The 24,790-nt window shown below is 36.2% G+C and overlaps 1 protein-coding gene across 4 annotated transcripts; it reads right to left on the bottom strand.

Annotated features, from left to right (window-relative positions):
- Window positions 1-170: 170 nt before the first annotated feature.
- LOC137395190 (prolyl 4-hydroxylase subunit alpha-1-like) lies at window positions 171-24,688 on the bottom strand. 4 transcript variants are annotated; one of them, XM_068082025.1, is made up of 15 exons: window positions 24,565-24,688; window positions 24,137-24,318; window positions 22,566-22,720; window positions 20,711-20,875; window positions 18,279-18,442; window positions 15,344-15,445; window positions 14,003-14,152; window positions 11,677-11,853; window positions 10,928-10,998; window positions 9,620-9,719; window positions 8,427-8,480; window positions 7,020-7,085; window positions 4,832-4,900; window positions 4,632-4,728; window positions 171-538 (listed from the first exon to the last, which is right to left on the bottom strand). In XM_068082025.1, the coding sequence occupies exons 2-15, from the start codon at window positions 24,313-24,315 to the stop codon at window positions 471-473; spliced, it is 1,617 nt and encodes a 538-aa protein (XP_067938126.1). In that variant the 5' UTR covers window positions 24,316-24,318; window positions 24,565-24,688; the 3' UTR covers window positions 171-470. The 4 variants fall into 4 exon arrangements, with proteins under 4 accessions (XP_067938126.1, XP_067938123.1, XP_067938124.1 ...); XM_068082022.1 differs by having other exon boundaries at window positions 24,560-24,639; XM_068082023.1 differs by lacking the exon at window positions 7,020-7,085 and adding an exon at window positions 6,858-6,923 and having other exon boundaries at window positions 24,560-24,639.
- Window positions 24,689-24,790: the final 102 nt, after the last annotated feature.

Here is a 24,790-nt window from a genome sequence, read left to right as displayed (position 1 = left end):
ATGTATGATTTGTTCTCTTATGTCGGCATGAAGGAGATGCTTCAAATGCAACATCAGTCATTGACATGGTGTGTGATCACAGGTGGTGATGATGGTGATATGAAATGCAGAACACTACAGTAGTTTTACCAGGAAGATAATTAGACACTTTCATTTATGTTATGTATTGATGCAAAATTGTAGGTAGCTTTATTAACTTGTAGCACCAACTTCAACATATACTTCGAGTCATTCTATACAAAGTACAACTAATAGCCATCTTGCAAAAGGTCAGATAGATACATACACATGCTGTCTGGAAATGAAGAGAACATTGAATGTCAATAACGTACCAGTGGGCTAGTCTATAGGTTTTATGTTATGAAAATGGTACAAGCCAGTGACTGAGATTACAAAAGTAACAAATGTGATAAATAATAAAACAAACAGAACGCCCCAATTTGTTAACATAGCATTGGAGATAAGAGGTACTAGTTTGGGCTCAATCCACAAGGTCTCATGAACTCTTGACCCCTCTCATGAATCCACTTGTTGGCCACTGCAAACATTTAAATACAATGTCAAGATGGACTCTTTATAATTAGCAGTTTCACTCACTAGTCAAAATGCCAGCATACACAGTGAAACTTGGATAACTCAAACTTCCCGGGACCGAGTGAAAGTGTTCGAGTTATCAGAGCGTTCAAGTTATTAGAGCACTGTCACAAGTGCATGTATTTATCAGTAGATCCATGTACATATACAAACTATAAATAAGTAAAAAACAGATTGCTTGTTGCAAGTTGAAGGGATTCTCATGTGAAGTTTTAAAAATTTTTATGAGAAAGTACAGTCATACTTCAACTTACGAGTTTAATGCATTCTGGAACTGAGCTCGTATGTCAATTTACTCGCATGTTGGTGCAATTTATTTATATATAGAACAATCAAAGATACATTGATTGGTGTCCATACTCTGAAAAACGCAAACAAAAACACTTAAAACAAGATATTGTAACAGAAAAAACTTGTTGGTAATTGTCCTAACTTACTACATGCTTTCAAAAAGCAACAAATAAAAAATAATGCAAGAAAATGTGATTAATTAAAATGTAAATTTAAATACATACAATAGCAGCTTACGCTAGCATTTGCCAAAAAGAGAGAGAAAAGTTATCCTTCATTACAACATGTGACTTCGATTAATTTGGATTCTGATGCACAGACTTGAAAGCAAACTTTCATTTTAAACTTAACGTAATTAAAATTTCTTTGGCGTTCATAGTTTTAAATTTCTTCTTGCGGTTCAGCTAATTTTTTCTTTGTTTCGCTATCACGATCAGCCGGCCGTTCTAAGAGAAACCTATCTAAGGACGTTTGCCTTTGTCGCCCTTTCAACATGTTGCAAAAAGGACGAACACAGGTGTCGTCAAAAAGGACGAACACAGGTGTCGTCAAAAAGGACGAATGCACGATCACTAGCCAAATTGTCCGAATGTCTATGTTTATAGTCTTGATAGATAGCACCGGCCTTTTCACATAGTATCGTTTCAGTTGGGCTGTCGCCGGCTAATTGTTTGTCCTTTATCCAAAGCATGAGCAGTCTCTTCATCTCGTCGTAAAGATCGCTATGCCGTTTGGAAACTATGATTAGTCTTTTTGCAGACTGAATGCCATTAATATTATCTTTCTGTTTGATAATTGTGGATGTATTTCTGTCATATTGGTGAGCCAGCTTAATCACGCGTACACCTTTCTCATATTTTTCAATAATTTCACGTTCAAGCCTGGTTTCCATATGACAACCCAATGATCGTGCGCGGCGCAGTGATCGTGCACAGGGAATTGCTTGGGCTGCGATGCAGTGTTTCCATAGCGCGCGTAGGCGCCATGCTTGCATCAGGAAGGGTGGGTAATTTCCGCTTACTCTTTCGTACAGGAGACCGATTTCTTCTCGATTTTAATTTTCTATCGCTACGTGCTGATTTCTTGTAATGACTGAAACCCCTCCCCCCGTTTGCATTGTGGATAGGTTGAAAAGGTCGAGCGGTGTATAGTGGGATAGAACATCGCACGCAACTGTCGCAAGGATCCATTCGGTTGGATCCTTGCGATCATCGTACGTTCCTCGTGCATTTGGCGTGCGATGACGTTTCCACATCACAGCCGGCTTACATACGACGTCGTGCGCCTTGTTGCGCACCTTGCGCTGTCATATGGAAACCAGGCATTAATATCAATTCTTATCATTAGCTTTTTCTTTGCATTATCCATCATTGTACTGGTTAACTTTCGGCCTATGCACAGTGCTTTTAATTCACATAATTCTGCACTGAAAAATGCGCACAAAAACACGATGCAAAAGTATAACCTGAGCAGCTGAAAAATACAGAGTGATGCTGTTCTTATAAAACACCTCCGTCATACTTGGCCACTGACTCGCATGCTCATATTTCAAACATGGCTCATATGTTAGTGCTAAAACTTGCTTAAAGAATAGAGAAAGCATAACATTATTATGCTTTATTAGTTATCTTGAGGTGTTGACTGATGTTCTAAAAAAAGAACCAAGGAGATTGACCCACTAGAAGCTGAGATATAGACAGCCAAACACAGGCCTACCTAATAAAGAATCAGAGGAAAACCCTTCGAAAATCCCGAAAACTGTGACGTATAAAATCGACTTAATGGTCATGTGCCGGAGTTGCGCACCCTTACCGCCGTTATGTATAATGATTGTTTTGGCTACGAGATGTGAAACGCTTCTCGCGATAGTAAATAATTTACATACTAGCTCTGGTTTCTCAGGAAAATCATCCAAACATTGTGTGGTAAAGGCATTTGCCCACAACCCTCCGTCATGATTTTTCAAAGCAGAAGAGCAGATTTTGACTATTGTGCTTCAAATTTTAACTCGATCTCCACGGATATGCTCCGAAGATCATCTGTTCAACGAATGGCGCGTGTATAGTCTATATGCGATATCCGCGAGTTGCAGTTTGTTTCGAATAAGAAATAGGAATGGGACTTTTTGTTCCTTCATCATTTTTCTACTGTGTATCTACCGCAGCATTCTTCTACTGTGTATCTACTGCAGCATTCAGTTGATTTTCATGATTATCCTCACTATTAACAGACTGGAAGTTCACTACAGCCATAATCTTAAAAAGACTAACTTGACCGTGCTGCTCTTGCTATAAGAAAACGATAACATTTGCTTTGATTTTTCTATTGATCTATTATCTTATCTATGATTATTTTTTATGATTTATATAATATTCATAATGCATATTATACAAAATAATAATATAACTGCGTATAGAATAAATGACGTAACTAATATAATTTGTAAAAAATTCCAAATGATAACCGAGATTGATGATTGATTTAATTGATTCCATTTATTAGCTATAGTTAAAAAATCTGAACAACGCTAAAGATGAGTCTGAATAGGGAAGCTAAGTAGGAGAACAACAAAACTGAGCTGAACTAGCAAGATAGCGAAATGTTGCGAAATAATAGATGCTTGTAATTATTTTATGCTAAAACTAATCTACACGTCAGAGGGACTGGTTCGGAATTCTAGGAGCGATGATTGTTAGGCCCAATTTGATTGTTCTATACTTCCAGGGATTAAACCAATTAAACCAATTAAAACGCCGTGATTGTTATAGGAGAGCGCAATAGTTGGCTTAATTGACCAATGGGCACACAAGTTGATTTCATACGTCATATATTGATGATTACCAAAACACTTATGTTTTTTGGTAGACCTGTGTTTGGCTGGCTATATCTCAGCTTCTGGTTGGTCAATCTCCTTGATTCTTTTTTTAGAACATCAGTCAACACCTCAAGATAAATAATAAAGCATAATAATATTATGCTTTCTCTATTCTTTAAAAGCTGGCTCGTATCTCAAGTTTCTCGTATGTTGGAGCACGCGTAGGTTGAAGTATGGCTGTATAGATATTTTTCTATCACTTGAGATTTGTATGTTATTTTAGGTGATGTGACTGCCGGGACGTTCTCAGGTTAAAATTGGCGAAACTTGATCGCGGTTAAAACGCTCAGAAAAAAACATCGTTTTCTCCTGAGCGTTTTAACCAAGATCAATTTTGCCGATTTTACTTTAAGTTTATCCGAAGGTTGCTACGCTTTTCCTTGCTTTTGAAGGGCCATCGCAAAGCGGATGTTTGGTAAAATTTGATTTTTTGCAAACCTTTAGAAAAGTCGATAACATATTTTGCCGATGATGGTGATAACGACGCCTATGAACTACTATAAATTGATGTTTATCTCTATGGCTTGGAATAAAATGATATTCTAAAGTGATAATAACCGTCTCGGTAGCCGTCGGGCAAAAAACTGTTAATGATGTTAAGTTCGAGTTATCTAAGCAAGTTACCATCGAGTGGGAACGGACCAAACAAATCGGTTCGAGTTAACCATGTGTTTGAGCTATCCGAGGGCGAGTTATCCGAGTTTGACTGTACATGTAAATACCGCATCATATAGAAGGAAAGCAAACAATATTTGTCAACTAAGGTTGGACAGAGTGAGCTTAATCCTGCATTTGCTGGTTACAAATTCCATCTGCTACAATACAGTGACAAACCGGTGTTTATACGGTTAAAAACACCCCAGCAACTAACCCCATTTAGATCCAGATAGGACAGGACAGCCGGCGTGTCGAGTGTTATCATCTCCCTCACCATCAGGCTTCAAGTTGTGCCAGAACGCTGCAGCACCCTGCAATATGAAGAATACATCCCTTTTCCGATTGAATCCAACATGTCCACATCTTACATATCCTTGAGAAGTCAATGCTTAATGATTAGATACTAGTACACACCTTCACAGGAGGAATTTTAGCACCAATTTGAGTAAAGACTGTCAAACCTCCTGCATCCACATCGGTGAACTACAATTGACCCACACAAACAATGAACGAAGCTGTACTGTACGTTTGTTCAATAACACGAAGGCCAATAATAAATATTTACAATCAAAATTGGATACATTTAATCATTTTATTAATTGGTTATGATATCCCAAAATCAATATTTATGAAACACTCTTTATAAGTTTATCTTCTCATTTTTATAAAAATATGATTGCAAATGAGTAACTTTATGAATTCTAACAAGATAAATTAGCACAATTGTTGTAAACTTCGTTGACTGGTCATTACTAACCAACAACCAAGTTTTGGCAGGCATGTAGACAACAAAGGTAGCCTTCAATGATTACTTTGGAAAAAGCAACTCCATCCAAATGTGTGATGTAATCAAACAGGTAAAGCTAAGAAATGCTATACTCATCATCGATTAAAAATAGATTTTCAAAAATTGCTGAAAACCATCAGAAACTGTGAGTAGCTGTGTGGTGTACTATATCAGATATACATGGACACAACCTGGCTAACGATTGACAACAGATGACGTGACCAAAGTCCTAAGTAGAGAACAAATAAGCGTGGACAATGACACAATCAGAAGTTACATAAGAATCATGTAACACCTTACAACTAGATACCAAATTAATCTGTCTACCGATTTACAGGAAGATAAGCAACATAAGTTAGCAATACCCAGAATGCAATCCTGTGAGTAGAATGACAGATTCGGTTAGCTTGTCCCATACAGAATTAGTAGCTTCTCAAGGCTTATAGATATCTTTGATTATTGGCAATGATTCACATGACACGATTCACTTGATGGCATGCCTATTCTTTTCTATTTTGACACGTTAAAATTGCATCATGCGGCACAAATATCCTGGTACCAAATAGTAACTTTTAGTAGCTCCTACACTAGTATAAGTTTCCTTGATTAAATCAAGGAAAATTTAACAGCTATTATATATAAATCTATAGACGGACCATCAATAAAAACAATTTACTTTTGTGTAGATAATATTCTTAGACACGTATTAGGCTTACAGTGCGTATGAAATGAACTACCTATGAAGTTACACTACCTACACAGGCCGTCATCTCCCATGTTAGACACAAAAAGCCAGTGATAGTTAACAATTTTAAGAGAAGTAAATTTAACTTCATGCAGTCAAAACCTCTAGATATGACGTTAATCTGTCATGAGATCTGCCTTATATGTTAAAACTCATATGTTGGAGCAAATATAGACAGGAAAATAAAAAGGCTACAAAGATTCCATATTACTATATAAACAACTAAATTATTTGATTCGATTCGTAAGGATAATGTCCTTATAAGTTGAAATATTATTGTGATTCATGCATAATATTTTTGGTATAAAACCTAAATCCCTAAAGGAATAATCAATAAAAAGAGATCTTTATTGCTACTTTACCTTTGAAGACATGCAGATGAAAGTGAGGGCTAAGCAATGCATAGATTCGCAGGTAGAGGTGGTGATAAAGAAACGCTGCAGGCCAAACTCCCAAGTTAGACTAGTTTAAACTAACTTAGCTTATATATTTATCACTGCTATATTATTTTGTTATACTATATTATTGTATAATATATATTATAATTATTATATTTGTATATAATAATTATAATTTATATCAGTCTTTTCACTTTCACTAACATAACTATATTTTGAAAATTACGAATGTCTTGTGTTAGAGATTGCTTTGGGGTTTGAGTGAAATATTTTTTTGAATTGATGAGAAATTCACATGTTGGAGAGATAATAACTGGAGATTTGACTGTGTATCTCCAATAAGTTGATCTCCAATAAGCTTTATTATAGGTCATAATTTTTTGAAACAAGTTTAATTTTGCAATGTATGCTAGAAATCCATGTTGTTAGCTAATGGACCACTGACAGTCTAGATAGATAGAAATGAGATCAGCCCATGCATCGTAAAGAAACACATAGACTTCCACTTACATAGATGAGAAAGGTTGCAACTCTATTGCCGCGATGTTCCTCAAACTGTCTAACATCTACAGAAGGCTATAAATGGAATTAGAAAAGCTTACAATATTACATAGCCCCGAGACCACCAGGGAGGATGGGAGAATTATAGCCCCATCCACATTAGCAACTTACATAAAACATCCACGTGGCTATTCTATTACCCTCATCTTCTGAAAATGTGTCCATCTCTCTGGTTCTCTGAAAACCATAGTTACTACATCTATGACTGGTTTGACACTGGAGAGTGTCATCAAAAACAACAAGTGCTGATAACTCTTTCGGTGTAACCGAAAACTACTAAGCACAGTTGTTGGTTTTACTAAAATTTTCATGCATGTAACTAGAGTTCTAGAGTCAAGTGAGGCACGCTACAGTACAGAGGTGAAAACTCATAACAACCAATGAAAACATAAAAGCATATTTTCAGCTAATCAGTTGCGTATTTCAAGAGCAAACAATTCTAAACGGTCACCCAGTATGATCAACATGTTGTTAATTTATCTTTTGGTCCGGCGAGAGGTATAAACGCTACACGACTAGCAAATCTGGTCGACATATACTAACCCTCTGGATTCAATCAAGGTCGGTCAGGCTAATCTCTCATAGGTACATGAGAGGAACTGATGTAAAGTAAGTCATGAACAAATCTTAAAAATCAGTTTAGAATAAATTTTAGTCTATCACCGAAAGCAAAAACACAAACATTTTCATGCGCGTAGAGTTAAGTTGGATAAGTAGAGTTACTTTGAGTAAGCTCGGACACACTTTGAATAAATTAGCTTCAGCAGAACAGTTTCAACAAAAAATCTTTAGCAAAATTTTTATAATACCCGAACACAGATACCTCTATTAACAATTGGGTGAAAAAATTAGTGTGAATGTTCATTGTGAATCACTACATTAGCGGTAAAAAGCAACTAAGTTGGAAGTTGCTCACCCATTGTATTCAATCCGCAATTGTTGACATGACGCTTTAGACCACATTTTTTATTTTGAACTAGAAGAGATGTTTAGAAGAAACTTGACTGTGAGTAAACTTAAAAAGCCAGTCGCAGGTGACTCTCTCAACAAAATATTTCAAGAATGAAGTTTGGTGTCGGCTGAAGAACAGAATCCTCACACTAATAACGTTGTGCAAGTCTCTTGGTGCCCAAACCTTATGTTGTGAGAACACATCGTTACCTTAATATATAGAAATGTACATGTGAGTGTTAACTTATCGTTTATCAAGATAGTAAGCTGCAGCAATAAAGTTCTTAAACACCCAAATAAAACCTCATATAACTTGACCAATGTAGAATCGAAAACAATCTGTAATATTGCAAACATTCGCTTTAAAATATAAGACATCTTAAGGGTTAAACAGAAAGTCTTGATCAATTTTGTTAAACCGACTGGCCTTGAAGGAGAGCAGATATAAGAATACCTACTGACATGATGATATCTGAGAGAATGGCATAAATGATTGCTTCAGACATGTTTATGTCCACCTTATTAAACACATAGTTCAAGCAATAATGTCTATTTTAATACACTTACCCTCGCATGATCACAATGAGGTTCATATTGTCCACCAATGCCATAGTTTTGAATCTACAAAATGTTATTCAATTAAACATCTCTTCTTGCCATAAAGGATTAGATTTTTAATCTTCACCTTACTCTATGAATAGTCTGATCAGTTTTTTCACCAATAGCTTAGCTATTTCTACTATTACAGTAGTACCTCCACATAAGAAAAAAATTTGTTTTGGAAATCATATTCGTGATGCAGAAACTTTCAAAATAAAAAGGCTTTCACAATATCAAAGCCCTCATCGGTTCTGGGCCCCTTAAAAATTGAACTTTTTTTGTATAAATTACAAAAATGCATCCAAGCCTGTAACAAATACATTTAAGAATTAAATTACAGCCAAACTAACATAAAAATGAGAGTAGTACATAATGTAAAGAATACAGTTTTTGTTTATTGGTTTTTTTCAGCCATATTCTTTGGTTAGACCAACTAAATGCATCCCTTTTTCGTACCTTCTGTTATCCTAGGCTTTGCTTGTTTAGACAAAACAACTTTTTTCTTCTCACCACTTTTTTGTCGCTTCTCTGAAGCCCATAGTGAACAACAATAGATACATACATGCGCACACACAGTTGTAACAAACACTAACAAATGCTGATGAAAAACTGTCTGAACACTCCGCGCTTTAGTAAATTTAGCTAGGTAACCCATTTACTCTCATTTTCAATAATGGATACATTTTCTGTATTAATGATCTATTTACTTCCTATATGGATAATCTACTCACTTTTACATTAAGGTAATTAACTTATTTCTTGTTTACGCAACTTAGTCACTTACTGCTAAGACAACTCTAACTTGAAATAGTTAGTTGACTAACCTGCAAGTCCTCAGCCTTCTCCATACTCAAATGAGTTATGTAGTTAGTTGACTAACCTGCAAGTCCTCAGCCTTCTCCATACTCAAATGAGTTATGTATTTAGTTGACTAACCTGCAAGTCCTCAGCCTTCTCCATACTCAAATGAGTTATGTATTTAGTTGACTAACCTGCAAGTCCTCAGCCTTCTCCATACTCAAATGAGTTATGTATTTAGTTGACTAACCTGTAAGTCCTCAGCCTTCTCCATACTCAAATGAGTTATGTAGTTAGTTGACTAACCTGCAAGTCCTCAGCCTTCTCCATACTCAAATGAGTTATGTATTTAGTTGACTAACCTGCAAGTCCTCAGCCTTCTCCATACTCAAATGAGTTATAGCACTGATTCTATTGGAGAGAGTCTGGACAGTCGGATGCATTTCATCTCTCAACCAGGCACTGCATATCAATTATACTTGTACAGAACATATACATCCGTACAGAACATATAAATCAGTACAGAACATATACAACAGTACAAAACATATACATCAGTACAAAACATATACGTCAGTACAGACAATATACATCAGTAAAGAATGTATACGTCAGTAGAGAATATAGACGTCAGTAGAAAATATAGACGCCAGTCGAGAATATATACGTCAGTAGAGAATATACACGTCAGTAGAGAATATAGACGCCAGTAGAGAATATATACGTCAGTACAGAATATACACGTCAGTAGAGGATATATACGTCAGTAAAAAATATATACGTCAGTAGAGAATATACACGTCAGTAGAGAATATAGACGCAAGTAGAGAATATAGACGTCAGTAGAGAATATATACGTCAGTAGAGGATATATACGTCAGTAGAGGATGTATACGTCAGTAGAGAATATAGACGTCAGTAGAGAATATAGACGCCAGTCGAGAATATATACGTCAGTAGAGAATATACACGTCAGTAGAGAATATAGACGCCAGTAGAGAATATATACGTCAGTAGAGAATATATACGTCAGTAGAGGATATATACGTCAGTAGAGAATATACACGTCAGTAGAGAATATATACGTCAGTACAGAATATACACGTCAGTAGAGAATATATACGTCAGTAGAGAATATAGACGTCAGTAGAGAATATAGACGTCAGTAGAGAATATAGACGCCAGTAGAGAATATATACGCATGTAGAGAATATATATGTCAGAAGAGAATATATATGTCAGTAGAAAATATAATATTTACGCCAGTAGAAAATATATACGTCAGTAGATAACATATATGTCAATAGAGGGTATGTACAGCGGACCCTCGTCGTATGATTTTAATTTGTTCCGGTCTTGGCATCGTATAGCGAAAATGTCATATAGAGGGGTATGATAGAAACCCATAGTAACTATGCAATAGCCCCTTAATAAAAAACATCAAGATTTGATATACGCATTCAAATTTTATCTCATATTATATATATACATCAGCACAATATATATATATATATATCGGAACAAAATATATATTAGCACAATCTAAATATATACACATATATATCTAGTATATATGTGGGTGTATTATATAAATTATTATATACATGTATATAGGAGCACCTGACAGATACATCCGAGCTAGGGAAGAGCAATGTATGCATATTACTAACCTTTTGCTGACCCTGTAGTGGGCGGTTACTAACTTCCCAGTAGCTGGGTCATTTACTGTCGCACGAGCCAGCTACAATATTCACAGCTAGCTATAGTCACACAGGGCATGTACTCGGCATGGACATGCATTATGGAACAAAGGCTTAATAAATTCTCCAAATATATTTAAGAAAATCAACAGATTGTGTATTACATGTCAACTTAAGGACTCAACTTATGGTATCGACTGACAGACAGGAGATAATAATAATCTTTACAATAGGAGCTACGTCTATCTATGTCTATGTATGTCTATGCATGTCTATCTGTCTGAAAGTAAGTTGGAGGTTGGTACCCTGTTATTTGATGCTTCGGCACGTATCAAATAACAGAGTGGTTTACTTGAGACATCATTGTCAGTGATGGATTTTTGTCAGCCGATAATAATCAGAGAGATAGTAATCATAAAGCATCAATTATTAATAATAATGGGAAGCGTTGATGCATTTTAACTCGAGTCATTTGAAAATAGAGAATTAAGTCTATTTGTCTATGGTGATAGTAAAGGGTCGGACTCAATTGAATTTTACTGATAGGAAGTCTCAAGTCGGTTCAATTCTACAGAAAGTAAAATATATCATAGAATCAATTTAATTGTGAGTTGAGCATTAAGGCTTGCTTGAGCAAGCGCGTCAACTCGAGTGCTTATCCCTACTACTTGCAATGAGCTTATGACGGTAACTGGGGCTCTTGCTTCATGTGGACAAACCTTTGGTGTGGATATCTCCTTCATCACCTTTATCTCCTTGTCACTAATTACATCATGATAAAGAACTATGTAAGGGTCAAGGTAAAACTCCTCCACCTTGACTGGGGCAAGCATAAGCAACGGGTGGTCCCCTGAGGTCGTGTAAAAGCACCGTAGCTTGTGAACGTAAGGGTTGGGCTATAAAACAAGAGAATTTAGGTCATGTTCTCACCACACCCATTCTGGACCTGTAAAATCAATCATGCTTGTAAATCACTGTAGAAATAACTCCTTATGATGATAATAAAATGTACATATTAAATTAATAAATAAGATAATATATTATAGTCCTTGAAGCTGCTATTGTCATTAATACAGACATATATTCTCTTACAGTTCCTTGAAAAAGCTGAGAACAACGCCTTTGAAAGCAAGTTTCTGAGTGGAATTATAGGAATTACTTTCCTCAAAAGTATTCTACATGCAATGATGAACTACCAATCTATATAGAACTCTTAGCGTTTATCAGTTGTCTGTCATTTGTCCTACATGTGTCCTACATGTTTAGGAAGGTAACATACGCTTTGAACAGTATTTGAAACTGGAACCTACAAGCCTGCAGACAGGCGTGCTAAACCAGTAAGCAATGCAGTCACATTGCTATACAACGGAATAACACATCGTACTTATTACACCTGCCAACCTTTAATGCCAATTGGTTAAAATACCCACCCTTCATCTAGCACGCTTAAAGAGCATGACTCAATTTTTTTTCCACTGCTAGCTCAAGTTATAACGAAACCTCTTAGTTAAGAGCTTAACCCTTTAACTGCCGCATTATTCATTGCGCCATGTGCTCGGTGACACCTTTTTTCACTTTAAAAAACATCGCAATTTTTTTTATCTCTTGCCCTGTTATTACTTGGTCTATCTAGCCCAAATTAACTATGCATCATTAGAACCCGTTAAACAACAGAATATGACCAATAGTACTTGTCTTGGGTGACCTTATAGTAAACTAGATGATGCCGAATACAAAAAGCTTGTTTTTTAAAATAAAAATACAGGTGTCTGAGCTCTAGTTCATATTTCATAGATGCTAACCATTTTATTTTGCTGCTAGAAGTGTTAAAATAACATGAAAGAAGTTTGGACTAGAATAAGCTAATACAGAGTTATATAACGTAATATGAATATATTACAGACCAGAAATAGAGCTCTGAACAACAAACGATCAGCTAACAAATACATGTTTATCCTTTAAAATATGATTATCGATAGCAGAAACTTCATAAAATTAAAAACAATGAGTGTTCCCACAGAAAAAAGGTTTCGAACTTGGAACTAAAATACATTGTACAAACGTTAGACATAAAACATCATACAAAAACGTGTCTTTTTATAAAAACGAACAGTTTCGAATAATTGATTTTCGTAAAACATCATTCTTCTATGGGTGAGAAACGCAATTACCAAGAAATATAGCGTTTCCTTTAAATATTTCATAGATGTATAAAGGTTGATATTGTGTTGGAACTCGGATTAAGGAGGCTGTCATGAAGTTTTGAAAAAAGGCGATGATTTTTTAAAAAGCGTTTGCAACATCGTGATTAAATGGGTGCCGTTATCTATTTTCTTATTAAATTTTGCCGTTATCTATTTCTTTTATCAATTAAATACTCGTCCTAACTGCCTAATACTGCTTCATAGGCAATCGAAATATATTTTTACTGTGAATATATAGTTTGTAGATAATTTGTAAACATATTATACTCATTCAGCGGTCATTAAGTTTCATCGATTCTGAGCAATTACAGATTCGCAGGAATGCAAAAATGGCACCCGAAGGGTTAAATAAGAGATTAAATTACTCAAATTCGTTGGATAAAAAAAACTTAAATTTTTTTAGAAAAATTTTATAACAAACATAAAAAGCCAATTAAAAATAAATTTTCTACTCAAAAACTTCTATATTCCCCATGCAACACCGGGCACTCACCTAGTTTTTACTATAGTAAAAGATGTGTGATGAGTGAGAATTGAGAATAATATTGCACTGCATAGAAGTTGAACCTAGATAATCTGATTACCAGCCAAGCTCATAACCATCTGCACCACTCGACCACCTCTACACATCTTAGAATAATTGTGCGCATGGTTATTACACACGACGGTCTCTCATGGTGTCCGGGACTGGCAGTGTACTAGTAGAAATATTTTGTACAGTGGCTATCTCATTGGTCATTGTTTACAAAGCATCATAAGTAACAAACCACACAACACGTGTGTAGGTTAGTTTTCAGACTAGAACAGAATACGACAGGACTAGTTTATCAGTGATTCCGACCTTGACATCCTCTCCTCTACAGAGAGCCTCATACGTTTTAAACTCTGCTCCACTCCTGTAGCTGTCTGCTGTTCTCTTGTTCTTGAGTGGAGGCAGCACTCCATCATCTCCTGTTTTGCTCTCCAATTTACTTGCCTCTTCCTTCTCTATCTGTTGACATGATGTGGAACAGCAACATTTAGTGACAAGGTATACATGTACTCTATAAGGCATACATGGGCACGAGGATCATATCCATATGTGCTCTGAGCCAGGCATGTGATGCCCTGTGAAAAACATGAGCTAGGAACATAAGAGAATACAAAGAGACAGTTCTCGCGTGATGTCATGCTCTAAACTCAATCGATTACTTTGTGTTCGTAACAATGATTCTTTACTATAATAGGAGCCATGTCTGTCTGTCCATTTGTCTGTCCGAAGCTAGATGTTGATTTGAGTGATAGTGTGTATAGGCCTTGATACCACACTAAGAGCTTTAGGAAAAAAGTTTGCACAGCACGTGAATCAAACCCGAATATTCGGACTCACAGCTGAGCATGCTACTATCTGCACCACCCAACCATCTCATCGCATGGTGGAATAATTGTTCTCATAGCTATTACACACGACAATCTCTCACGGCGCATGGGTCTGCCATTGTACAAGTACACATAATCATGCACACCTAGATATTGTCCTTGATCCACAAGGTGCTATTCAAATACGCATTTACTCGGCAATTTCGACAATTACCTTTGAGAGCATATTAAAAAGCAAACAAATTGAATCCACCAAACGGGTTGTCTATTGAGTTAACAATCCTATATGGACAACCAATAAGAATGGTTGTATTAGCATCATATTGTCTTCCTATTTCATATCACATGGTGTGAGGGCATAGAAGATGTATGAAAGCAAGGTTTACACAGCGTCACGAGTGTCATGTGCTGTTTTATGCGGTTTTAATTTTAAATATGTTACATTTTTTATGCGACAATATGAACAACTGTCCCAAGTACAACATTCCTAGCTAATAAATACAGCCGTTAAATTCCTAGTTTTTTATTTTCCTAGAAAAATTTATTTTTTAAATTCCTAGAAAGCGAGCAAAGCTATGGTAGATTAGCAGTAGTTAAAAACTTCATACAGTTGGTATCTGTAATTGCATGCTTGTTGCTATCACAAACGGACGGACGCAAATTTTACAGGCCCAAATTAAAATTACTGGTTACTGCTTAATTAAATGAATATTTCCATACAACGATTAGATTTTGATCTACTGGTTCCCGGATGTCAAGCTCCAACTTTCATAAACCGTTGAGTAAAGCTATGGCTGAGAGGAATACAGATTATTAGCCCTACCTCATTGTTGAAATAGATGAGGTTGCTGAGGGCCCGATCATGGTTTGGCTCAAGCTTGATCCACTGTTCGGTCAGGTACTTGGCGTGCCTGAGGTTGCCTTGCTGCAATAGGTAAAGCAAAGTTACAAGTACCACGCAGTGCACATCACATCATTTACATTGGACAGTGCTTTGGGGCAAATGCTTTCATGTAATAACAGCAAACTTCCCATGTATTTGTTCAAAAGTTGCAAAGGGTCATAGCAAATACATTTTATCGTTTACTTTGAGAAATTGCCAAAAATAATGAGCGTTTATAAAACATCATGATGAAAGTATTGATATTCATGACGTCCCTTGTCAACCGCAGACATCCTAAAACAATAGCCGGTGTACTCACGACCTATAGACAACTTCTAGTCAAGATTGTGATAACTGAATAAAACAAGCCTAATTTCTGACACTATAGAGGTACGCATCAAAATGGTGAGCCAGCAAGCAGTCTGCAACATACAGGAAATGTTAGCATATATTCTATTACGTCTGGTGAGAACATTTCCAGGGTGCGACAATTCCAAACTCAATCGACTAGAGCTATACGAAAGGGTACTCTATCTATGACAAAATTATCACTGCATCAACAGTGTCATTGAGAACTATATAGTGATGTCGTTGTGCGATGTTTATATAGATAGCTTGTACCCTAGGACACTTATATTTCGCTAGTATTTAGTTTCGTGAGTAGCACACAGAGTAAAATTTCGCTGCAACTTAATTTCGCAGCTCTGATGAGTGCGAAAATATAGTGATGTGAAAATAAATACAGTGGAACAAACAAATTAGATTCCTCAGGTCCGGTCCTCTTGTAAAAAAAGTTGTTATATTTGCGACTAGTTTGTATTTGTAACCCGCAGGTATAAATGTATGGCAGAAATCGATAATTCAACGTGATCGCTTGCTGCCATTTGTTTCTTGGACTATCAATGACGTCTCGGTCCTTTCCGTCGTGACCGATATGGTACCAATATTAGATCTCAAGTATTTATAGCAAGCGATGGCCATGGCACGTATTGAGTTCACAATATTTCAAATTTAAAAAAAATCAAATACAGTACATGTCTCATAAAAAAGAAAATAGATAACAACCAACATCACAACCAGAACTGTATAACATGGTTGGACCTGGTGAGGGTTGTTATCGTTTTTGGTTGGCAGTAAAATTCATCACTACAATAAGTATTATTTAATTGTATGACTTCACCTACCAGACTTTCATCCTCATCAGTTACAAATTCGGTGACTAAACTGATATCATCATCTTCTTCGTTTGTCTTGGCTTTTCCAAAAAAACTTGTTATCTTAATTTGCTTTGCCATGCTGCTCATTCGGTGTATTAACGAATTTACTAGAAATTTCCCAATGAGCTCAATCACACACAAAATTATCTGCATTTCTAATATCACGATTTTGTTGTGGATATCAATGAACTACAGGGCCGTATTCCCTTGGACAGCTGGCCGGCTAAGACGCCCCAACTTTTTAGGAATTTCATAGTCCAACGGCTATAGAAAGGTTTTTATCGCTGTAGAATATCACTTTATTCGAAGCCATAGATACAAACGTCAACTTTTAGTAGTTCTTAGGCGTCATTATTATCTTCATCAGCGGCAAAATATTCTTGTTAACGACTTTTATAAAGGTTTGCAAAATATCAAGTTTTAGCAAACATCTGCTTGCCCATATCCTACTTAATGAACTTGAAATAAAATCGGCAAAAATGATCTTTGTTAAAACGCTTAAAAAAAAGATGTCTTCTTTCTGAGCTTTTTAACTGCATACAAGTTTTGCCTGTTTTAATTTTAAAACGTTTTGTCAGTCACATCAGCTAAAACAAAGCAAATCTCAAAAAATAGAAAAATGTTGATACTTGCCAATAAAATTTTTTAAAACTTCACGTGAGAGGCCCGGCTGAGGCCCTGCATAAGAGAAACCTGTTGGGAGCTTACAGCACCCCCCCCCCTTCTCCACACCCCAGATGTTCATAACTAGTCGTCTAACATTAGCCCCCCAACTTGCAACCAGTGAATACAGGCCTGCGTAGAACATAGCTATTTAATTTCGAATTTTCGCTAGTTCGTTATGATAGTTTAGTTTCGCGCATGAATTTTTCGCGTGATGATGACTCCGCGAAAACGCGAAAGTTAGATGCCGCGAATACTTAAGTGTCCTAGGGTACCTGAAAACTTGCAACAATGCATTAACAGAAAATCGCTAGATGCTACATGTACTTGGAATCCATCACACTTGCGCCAGTGAACGTGCGCACAACTCCCAATACAGAAAAGAAAATTGTGTGGCTAAAACAATAGGTGAAGCCTGAACTACTATATCAAGTTGTAAAAAATTATTCTTCTTTCCTGTAAAAGTCAACATAAATTTTTTTCATAAGTAACATAAAGACAATAGAGAGAGAATGCTGCCCACACAAAAAAGACGCTTGAAAAAGAGGAGCGGAAGGAGAATGAGAGAGAGCAAGGCGCGGGTAGTGAAAGAGGGAGCGGGACTGCCACTCACCAATGTAGCAGCATAAGATAGGTAGTCTAGCACCTCAGACTCCTTCGCTGTTTTGTTCTCCTCTTTTTCGAGAACATGCAGTGCCTGCGACATCCACGAGAGCATATGGTACCAGTCCTCTTGGCCATAGGCAAACCGCCCAAGATGGAAGCAGTCAGAAGCTGTTGTAAGCAAAGAGAGACAGTCTAGGATGGTAAGAGGCATCAGAGAGAGAGTTAGTAGCTGGGCTAAAGAATGAGAGCGAAGAATGAACATGCGGATAGTAAGAAAGCAAAAGATAAAGCATAAAAAGCAAAACCTCAAAGCTAAAACTAAAGAACTCAAGCTGAACGTGACTTCGTCTAGCCGTGACAGAACACAGCCGCACAGAGGTTACCCTCACATTGTAGCAGGCGAATGAGAGATAATCAAGAATGCTGGGAAGGGATGCCGTGCTGTTGCTAGCCTCACGCAGTCTACGAGTGTGGGCCTCCTCCATCCAGAGGAGTGTGTGGTAGTAGTCCTGGCGGTCGTGAGCGTGCACTCCAAATTGGTAGCAGTCGGCAGCTGCAAGATTAGTAGTTCTCCTCTGTTAGTAGGCTCAGGTGCATACATCTAAAGATGGGGTAGAGAAAGGGCATGCAGTACTGCGTGCCAACAAATATAAAACATGCATAAGCAGAGCTCACACTAAGCAGACAGACAGACAGACATGATAGAACAAAGGTCTACTGTCAATAAGGTTGTAGTGGAGGCAGGCTACGGGTTGAAATAAGTATTGATGTGTATCACATGCTTTATGGTGATGGCAGCAGTTCCTATCTATTCATACTAACTTTTAAACAACGAAAATGATTGCACTTGCGTCAGCAAGGCGCTGGGTATATAAATCATGACAGACTCCCCACCTAATAACACCGACCAGTTAATGGATATGGTCAGTATTACCGTTAGTAAGTGATTAGGAATTGAGGGTGACATGCCATATCTCAATATATACAACACAAGATAATCAGCATGCGATATACAGTGACTACTGACACGTATTTACAAAGAATTTAGGAAATGGTCATGTACCAGACGAATAAAACTGCAACATAGATGTCAGCCACATAATAACTTTATTCAGCGACAAGGCCTTTGTGTCTTTGGAGCGCACAACAAGGAGACGGAAATAGGTGTTAGTCACGTTTTGTAATGAGTTGCATAAGGTAGTTGTATAACTGCCTAGTAGCTGGTGACTTACAGGTGCATTCCAGTAATCACTGAAGTGCAGACAGCGTGTCAACACATCTGGTACTATTAATTCCAAACTCGTTATGATGATGGCACTAAAAGCCTTTTTAAGTTGCAGAAATGTAAATTCAAATTGATTTGAAACCGAACTTAGAGTCGTTGAAGTAAAAATTGTTGATGATTTCCATATATAACTAACTGCACAATCTTATCATAGACGTCTGAGTTAATAACAGGCATGATGATTTCCATATATAACTAACTGCACAATCTAATCATAGACATCTGAGTTAATAACAAGCAGTGAAAAACATTTAAAACAAAGCTGTGAATAACGGTCATAGTAGAAATGAACTTTTATAAAAGAGTAACCTGAATGTCAAGGTCAGTTTACAATTTCGATCGTACAGTCCAAAATAGACATAAAATAGGCATCTAAGCGGTATAACATGATAAACATAAATTATAGTTGTCTTTTTTATTGATGTTGCAGCGCGATAGCTTGTAGCTTTTGATTCAATTTCAAGGAAAGACAACTCATACCCACTAATGCTACATGATAAAGGAAGTTAACAACCAAATGTTAACGCTGTAGTTACATTTCTTCCCACAACTTTCACTTTTTCCATATAATTACTAATAGAGAGTTTTTCCATATGATTACTAATAGAGAGTTTTTCCATATGATTACTAATAGAGAGTTTTTCCATATGATTACTAATAGAGAGTTTTTCCATATGATTACTAATAGAGAGTTTTTCCATATGATTACTAATAGAGAGTTTTTCCATATGATTACTAAGAGAGAGTTTTTCCATATGATTACTAATAGAAAGTTTTTCCATATAATTACTAATAGAGAGTTTTTCCGTATAATTACTAATAGAGTTTTTCCATATAATTACTAATAGAGAGTTTTTCCATATGATTACTAATAGAGAGTTTTTCAAGCGTGGATCTGCATGTTTGCTGAAGTCTTTCTATAATTTCTTGCTTTAATTCTAAGCATTGCTTTTCTTTTTTGTGATCACTACCACCACCCATACTAGTCCTCTTGGAACTCATGCTATTCCTCTCGGAACTCATGCTATTCCTCTCGGAACTCATGCTATTCCTCTTGTAACTCATGCTATTCCTCTTGGAACTCATGCTATTCCTCTTGGAACTCATGCTATTCCTCTTGGAACTCAGTAATTTAACAATAAAAAAAGTATTAAGCAAATTGAATATTATTCAAACAGCCATACTACCTGGAGAGAATTGCACACATATCTATTGATTTACAGAGCTCTATTGCTTCAGTGAGTGAATAAAACACCCAAATGCTAGATTGAATGTTAAAATATTTGTATTTTAAGTTAATTATAAGTCAAGGCTTAACTAGATATTGGTTTCACGTATGAAAATACAAACTGGTCTGTTATAAATAGCAAGAGATCCAAACTCATATTTGAAAGAATCGCACACTGATATGGAGCACCTCTATTAAACTAGTCACAAACCTTACACTGTTAACATAAAAATGCACAAACCAACTGAGAGCCACACGATATCACGCACAATCCATGACCTTACGTAAGCTACTCAAGGCAGGAGTACCTGTAAGGGGAGGAGACCTGTTGATGGGAGTAAAAGTGCCGTCAGCAATTCGCTGTGAGGTCAGCTCATATGTGTCCTGTAATCTCAGCACTGCTGCAACTACCCCCTCCAGATCCTCATTGTCTGGCAGGTATGGCCTGTGCTCCTCGAGCATGTCCAGAAACACTAGGCATAAACAGGGTTAGTACAAACCAATTTGGTTTTTGATACATGAACTATTGCTGTTTCATAAACCAAAGGCTTTGGTTTATGAGAAAACAAATCAACTGGTTTTTATAATTAAGCAGTATTTTTATTAGCATGAAATCTGTGTTATTAGTAAAATTATTATGGTACTTGTGCTCTGACACGCTGTTCTTAGGTATCATATTTTACTTATAAAATTAATACTGATTTTATTAAAAATTTATAACCTCTAACACAACATTATTAGCAAAAACAAAATGTCTTTCAAGTGTTAAAAACTCCGTCATATAATCTAAATGTTTCTATGCGTCATCCTCGTTTGTGGCAGCATTTGCTAATCTATAAAAAAATGCTATTTTTAAAGATTTTGGAACGAAAAGTTGTTTCTTAGACAAAAAGTTAAAACTATCCTTTCTATGCTAGCACCAGAGTTAATTACTGTAAGCAACGCCTCTAACACTTTGTGAATAATTTAATCTCACTTGGTAACAATTCACCACGGAATATTGATCGCTCTTTTTTCGATCCTTCCAAACTTCCACTGTACAAATTGATCTGATGCCATTGAGATTGGCAGCAACTTATGAACAGTTATTACAACTTCTTTCAAGGCTCAAACTGACTTATCTAGATGGAATCAAGATAAACTAGCCTTTGTACTCTCACTTAAGCTTATAAACTGATGCTACATATACATACATGTCTTATTTGTCAAACTACAATCATTATAACAATTTAAGTTAATGTCCTTACAGACAGGAGTGAAGCCCCGTTTTAACATACATATAATTTATATCAACATTATAATTAAACATATACTTTAATTAAAGCACATGAGAAAAATGTCAGACATCGCATGAAGGTAAGTACTTTGTAAGTCGATGCAAATATTTGTTCAAATTAGCCATTTCGTGTCACAAAATAGGTATGTTGGGGGCCCTAGTTACTACACATACATCTACGGTTACTATACATATATTTATCGTAATTATACATACATCTATGGCTACTATACATACACCTATGGTTACTATACATATATACATGGCTACTATACATACATCTATGGCTACTATACATACATCTATGGCTACTATACATACATGTATGACTACTATACATACATACATGTATGGCTACTATACATATATCTATGGCTACTACACATACATCTATGGCTACTATACATTTATCTATGGCTACCATACATACATATATGGCTACTATACATATATCTATGGCTACTATACATATACCTATGGCTACTACACATACATCTATGGCTATTATACATACATCTATGGCTACTATACATACATCTATGGCTACTATACATACATCTATGGCTACTATACATACATATATGGCTAATACACATACATCTATGGCTATTATACATACATCTATGGCTACTATACATACATCTATGGCTACTATACATCTATGGCTACTATACCTACATCTATGGCTACTATACATATATCTATAGCTACTATACATATATCTATGGCGACTATACAGATATATATGACTACTATGTATAAATCTATAGTTACTATACATATATCTATGGTTATTACACATACATCAATGGTTACTGCGCATACATTTATGGCTATTATGCATACATCTATGGTTATTACACATACATCTATATTACTATACATACATCTAGAATTCTCATCGGAGCTGACAAGTTCCTGAGTCTGTGGCAGCTCTGATGTGAACTTTTTAACAAAGAGGTAAGCATTGATGGGATTTGCTATGTAACTCTCTGCATTCACAAGAGCTCTATCCGCATGCTCATCGTAATCATCCGCCAGTCTGTAAGCAGAAAAACAACTGAACACATGTGCTGGTACCAGCTTGTATACGGAGAGGGGACGAAAGATCACGAGGAGGTGAAAAAGGAAGACAAACTGGTGATGTCTACTGTCTAACAGTCTGAGAAATTGACACTCACGGGATTGATCGCGATCTCATTGAAGTGTGATTAGTTAAATAAAGAGCTTCAAATGTCAAACAACTTCTTTCTATTGTCATGTCTAGAGATTATAGCGGCTTTACGGACAGCTGTCATATGATAGTACCTATGTCATGGGGAAACTACCACGTTTGAAACAGATTATCTACCTCCGGTCACAGATATCTAATTTGACAAGTGTACGTGATACTCGGTTACAAATCCTAAACATTTCTATGAAGGAGAAACAAAGTAATACCTGCGGTACTTTGAATCGCCCGCAAGTCGCATTGCTTAGAATATCTTGCAAAGCAAAGTGATGGTGCCACTACAAAGCTGTATGCGGGTTACTGTTCATCTTGCTAAATGTTGTCAGCAAGGCAACAGACGAATTTACAAAAAACACATAAAATATAAGAAAAAGAATTATAAAAACTTATTAAATATGAAGATAAATGAACATAGCTAGAAGATGATACTGTACACGGAAACATCAGAAAATAAAATGTATGGGAGTTCATGAAGTGTGAAGGAAAGAAGAGTGGTATAGAGCTTTAAACACAATACAATTTTGTCATACTGCTTGCCCAGGATTGGAGAAGTATGGATAACGGTTTTGTAACATAATAAGCTCCATCCTTAGTAATCTAGCAGATTCCAAGGTGTCAAAAAGAAATGATTGTAAACTGCATACCTTAACATATTTAGATGGGGCTGACAAACTATCAACGTAGCATAGCTGACATCTTCCCACATACTCTTAACAAGCCAGCAAAGTGTCAGGAATTGCCATTTAAACAAGATTATGAAATCTGCCAGAATCAATGTTCATTATTATGATACTATTTCAGGCTTACAAACAAGAAAAAGTTATATCACTAAAATATTAGAAAAATTGGTTGACATGAGATGATATATTTATCTGGAGTATTCCATTGACTTCCTATGGATCTTCATGCATTAATTTGTGATTTTGCTAGTTTAATGAGGATAACTTTTGATATGATGCTCACTTTCACATTTCATAACAATTAATTAGCCAGAGTCTGTTATCTCAGCACTAAGACTATTAAATTAAAAATGTAGCATATCAAAATAAATATATAAAACATCTAAAATAAATAGTTAGAAATATGCTTTGAAAAATACCTAAAACGACAACCAATGCCGCAGTTCTCACGTGATCATAGACGAGTTTTAATGTAACTATGGATAAAACTCTTTTAGGATGACGTTTGAGGAGTTACCAATCTTACTACCAAGAACTGACTACTTACGCCAAGACCTTTTGTAGACGGTTTTGTTCAAGCTCAACATACTGTCTCAGGCCATGAGCCAGAACTTTTTCTCGGTGAAGAGAATCCGTAAGGGTAGCCAAAGCACTAAATACTTCACAATGAACAACTGCGGCAAGAGACGCAAGAAGAATAGCACAAATTGTACTACATCCAGCCATTACCTGCAACAGGGTGAACTCAGTTAAATGATCAAAACGACCAAAAACATTTGCTACTATCGTGTGATAAGTCTATGAACATAAAATGCCTTCTTATCTATTTGTTTTGGTGTTTTATTCTAAAAAACTATGTCCAATGTCCATCCTATTAAAAATAAATTACTACGAATGTTAATATACAACTGACATACAAAACTTGTCGATCAACCAAGAGCTAAAAGTTTGGTAATACCTGAGTACCTACCATACTTTCAATGTTCAGCAAAAATCTGGCCTTTTCGAAGAATCCAAAACTAGCACTGCCTGCCGTCTCCTGCCAACGTGACGATAATGCACCAGTTGTCCAGATCCTCACGTACCCAGAGAAAGGTTGTCCTTCGAGTGCGAAGTATACAACACTATGTCTATGAGAAAGTTTTGCTACTCATACTTTCTAAGCATTACTTACCTTTATGGCATGTGTTTATATCGTAGA

The sequence above is a fragment of the Watersipora subatra genome, chromosome 4 (assembly GCF_963576615.1).
Source record: "Watersipora subatra chromosome 4, tzWatSuba1.1, whole genome shotgun sequence".
NCBI classification, from domain to species: domain Eukaryota; kingdom Metazoa; phylum Bryozoa; class Gymnolaemata; order Cheilostomatida; family Watersiporidae; genus Watersipora; species Watersipora subatra.
Note: the sequence above shows the minus strand (reverse complement) of the source record. Positions and strands in the feature narration are given on the sequence as shown.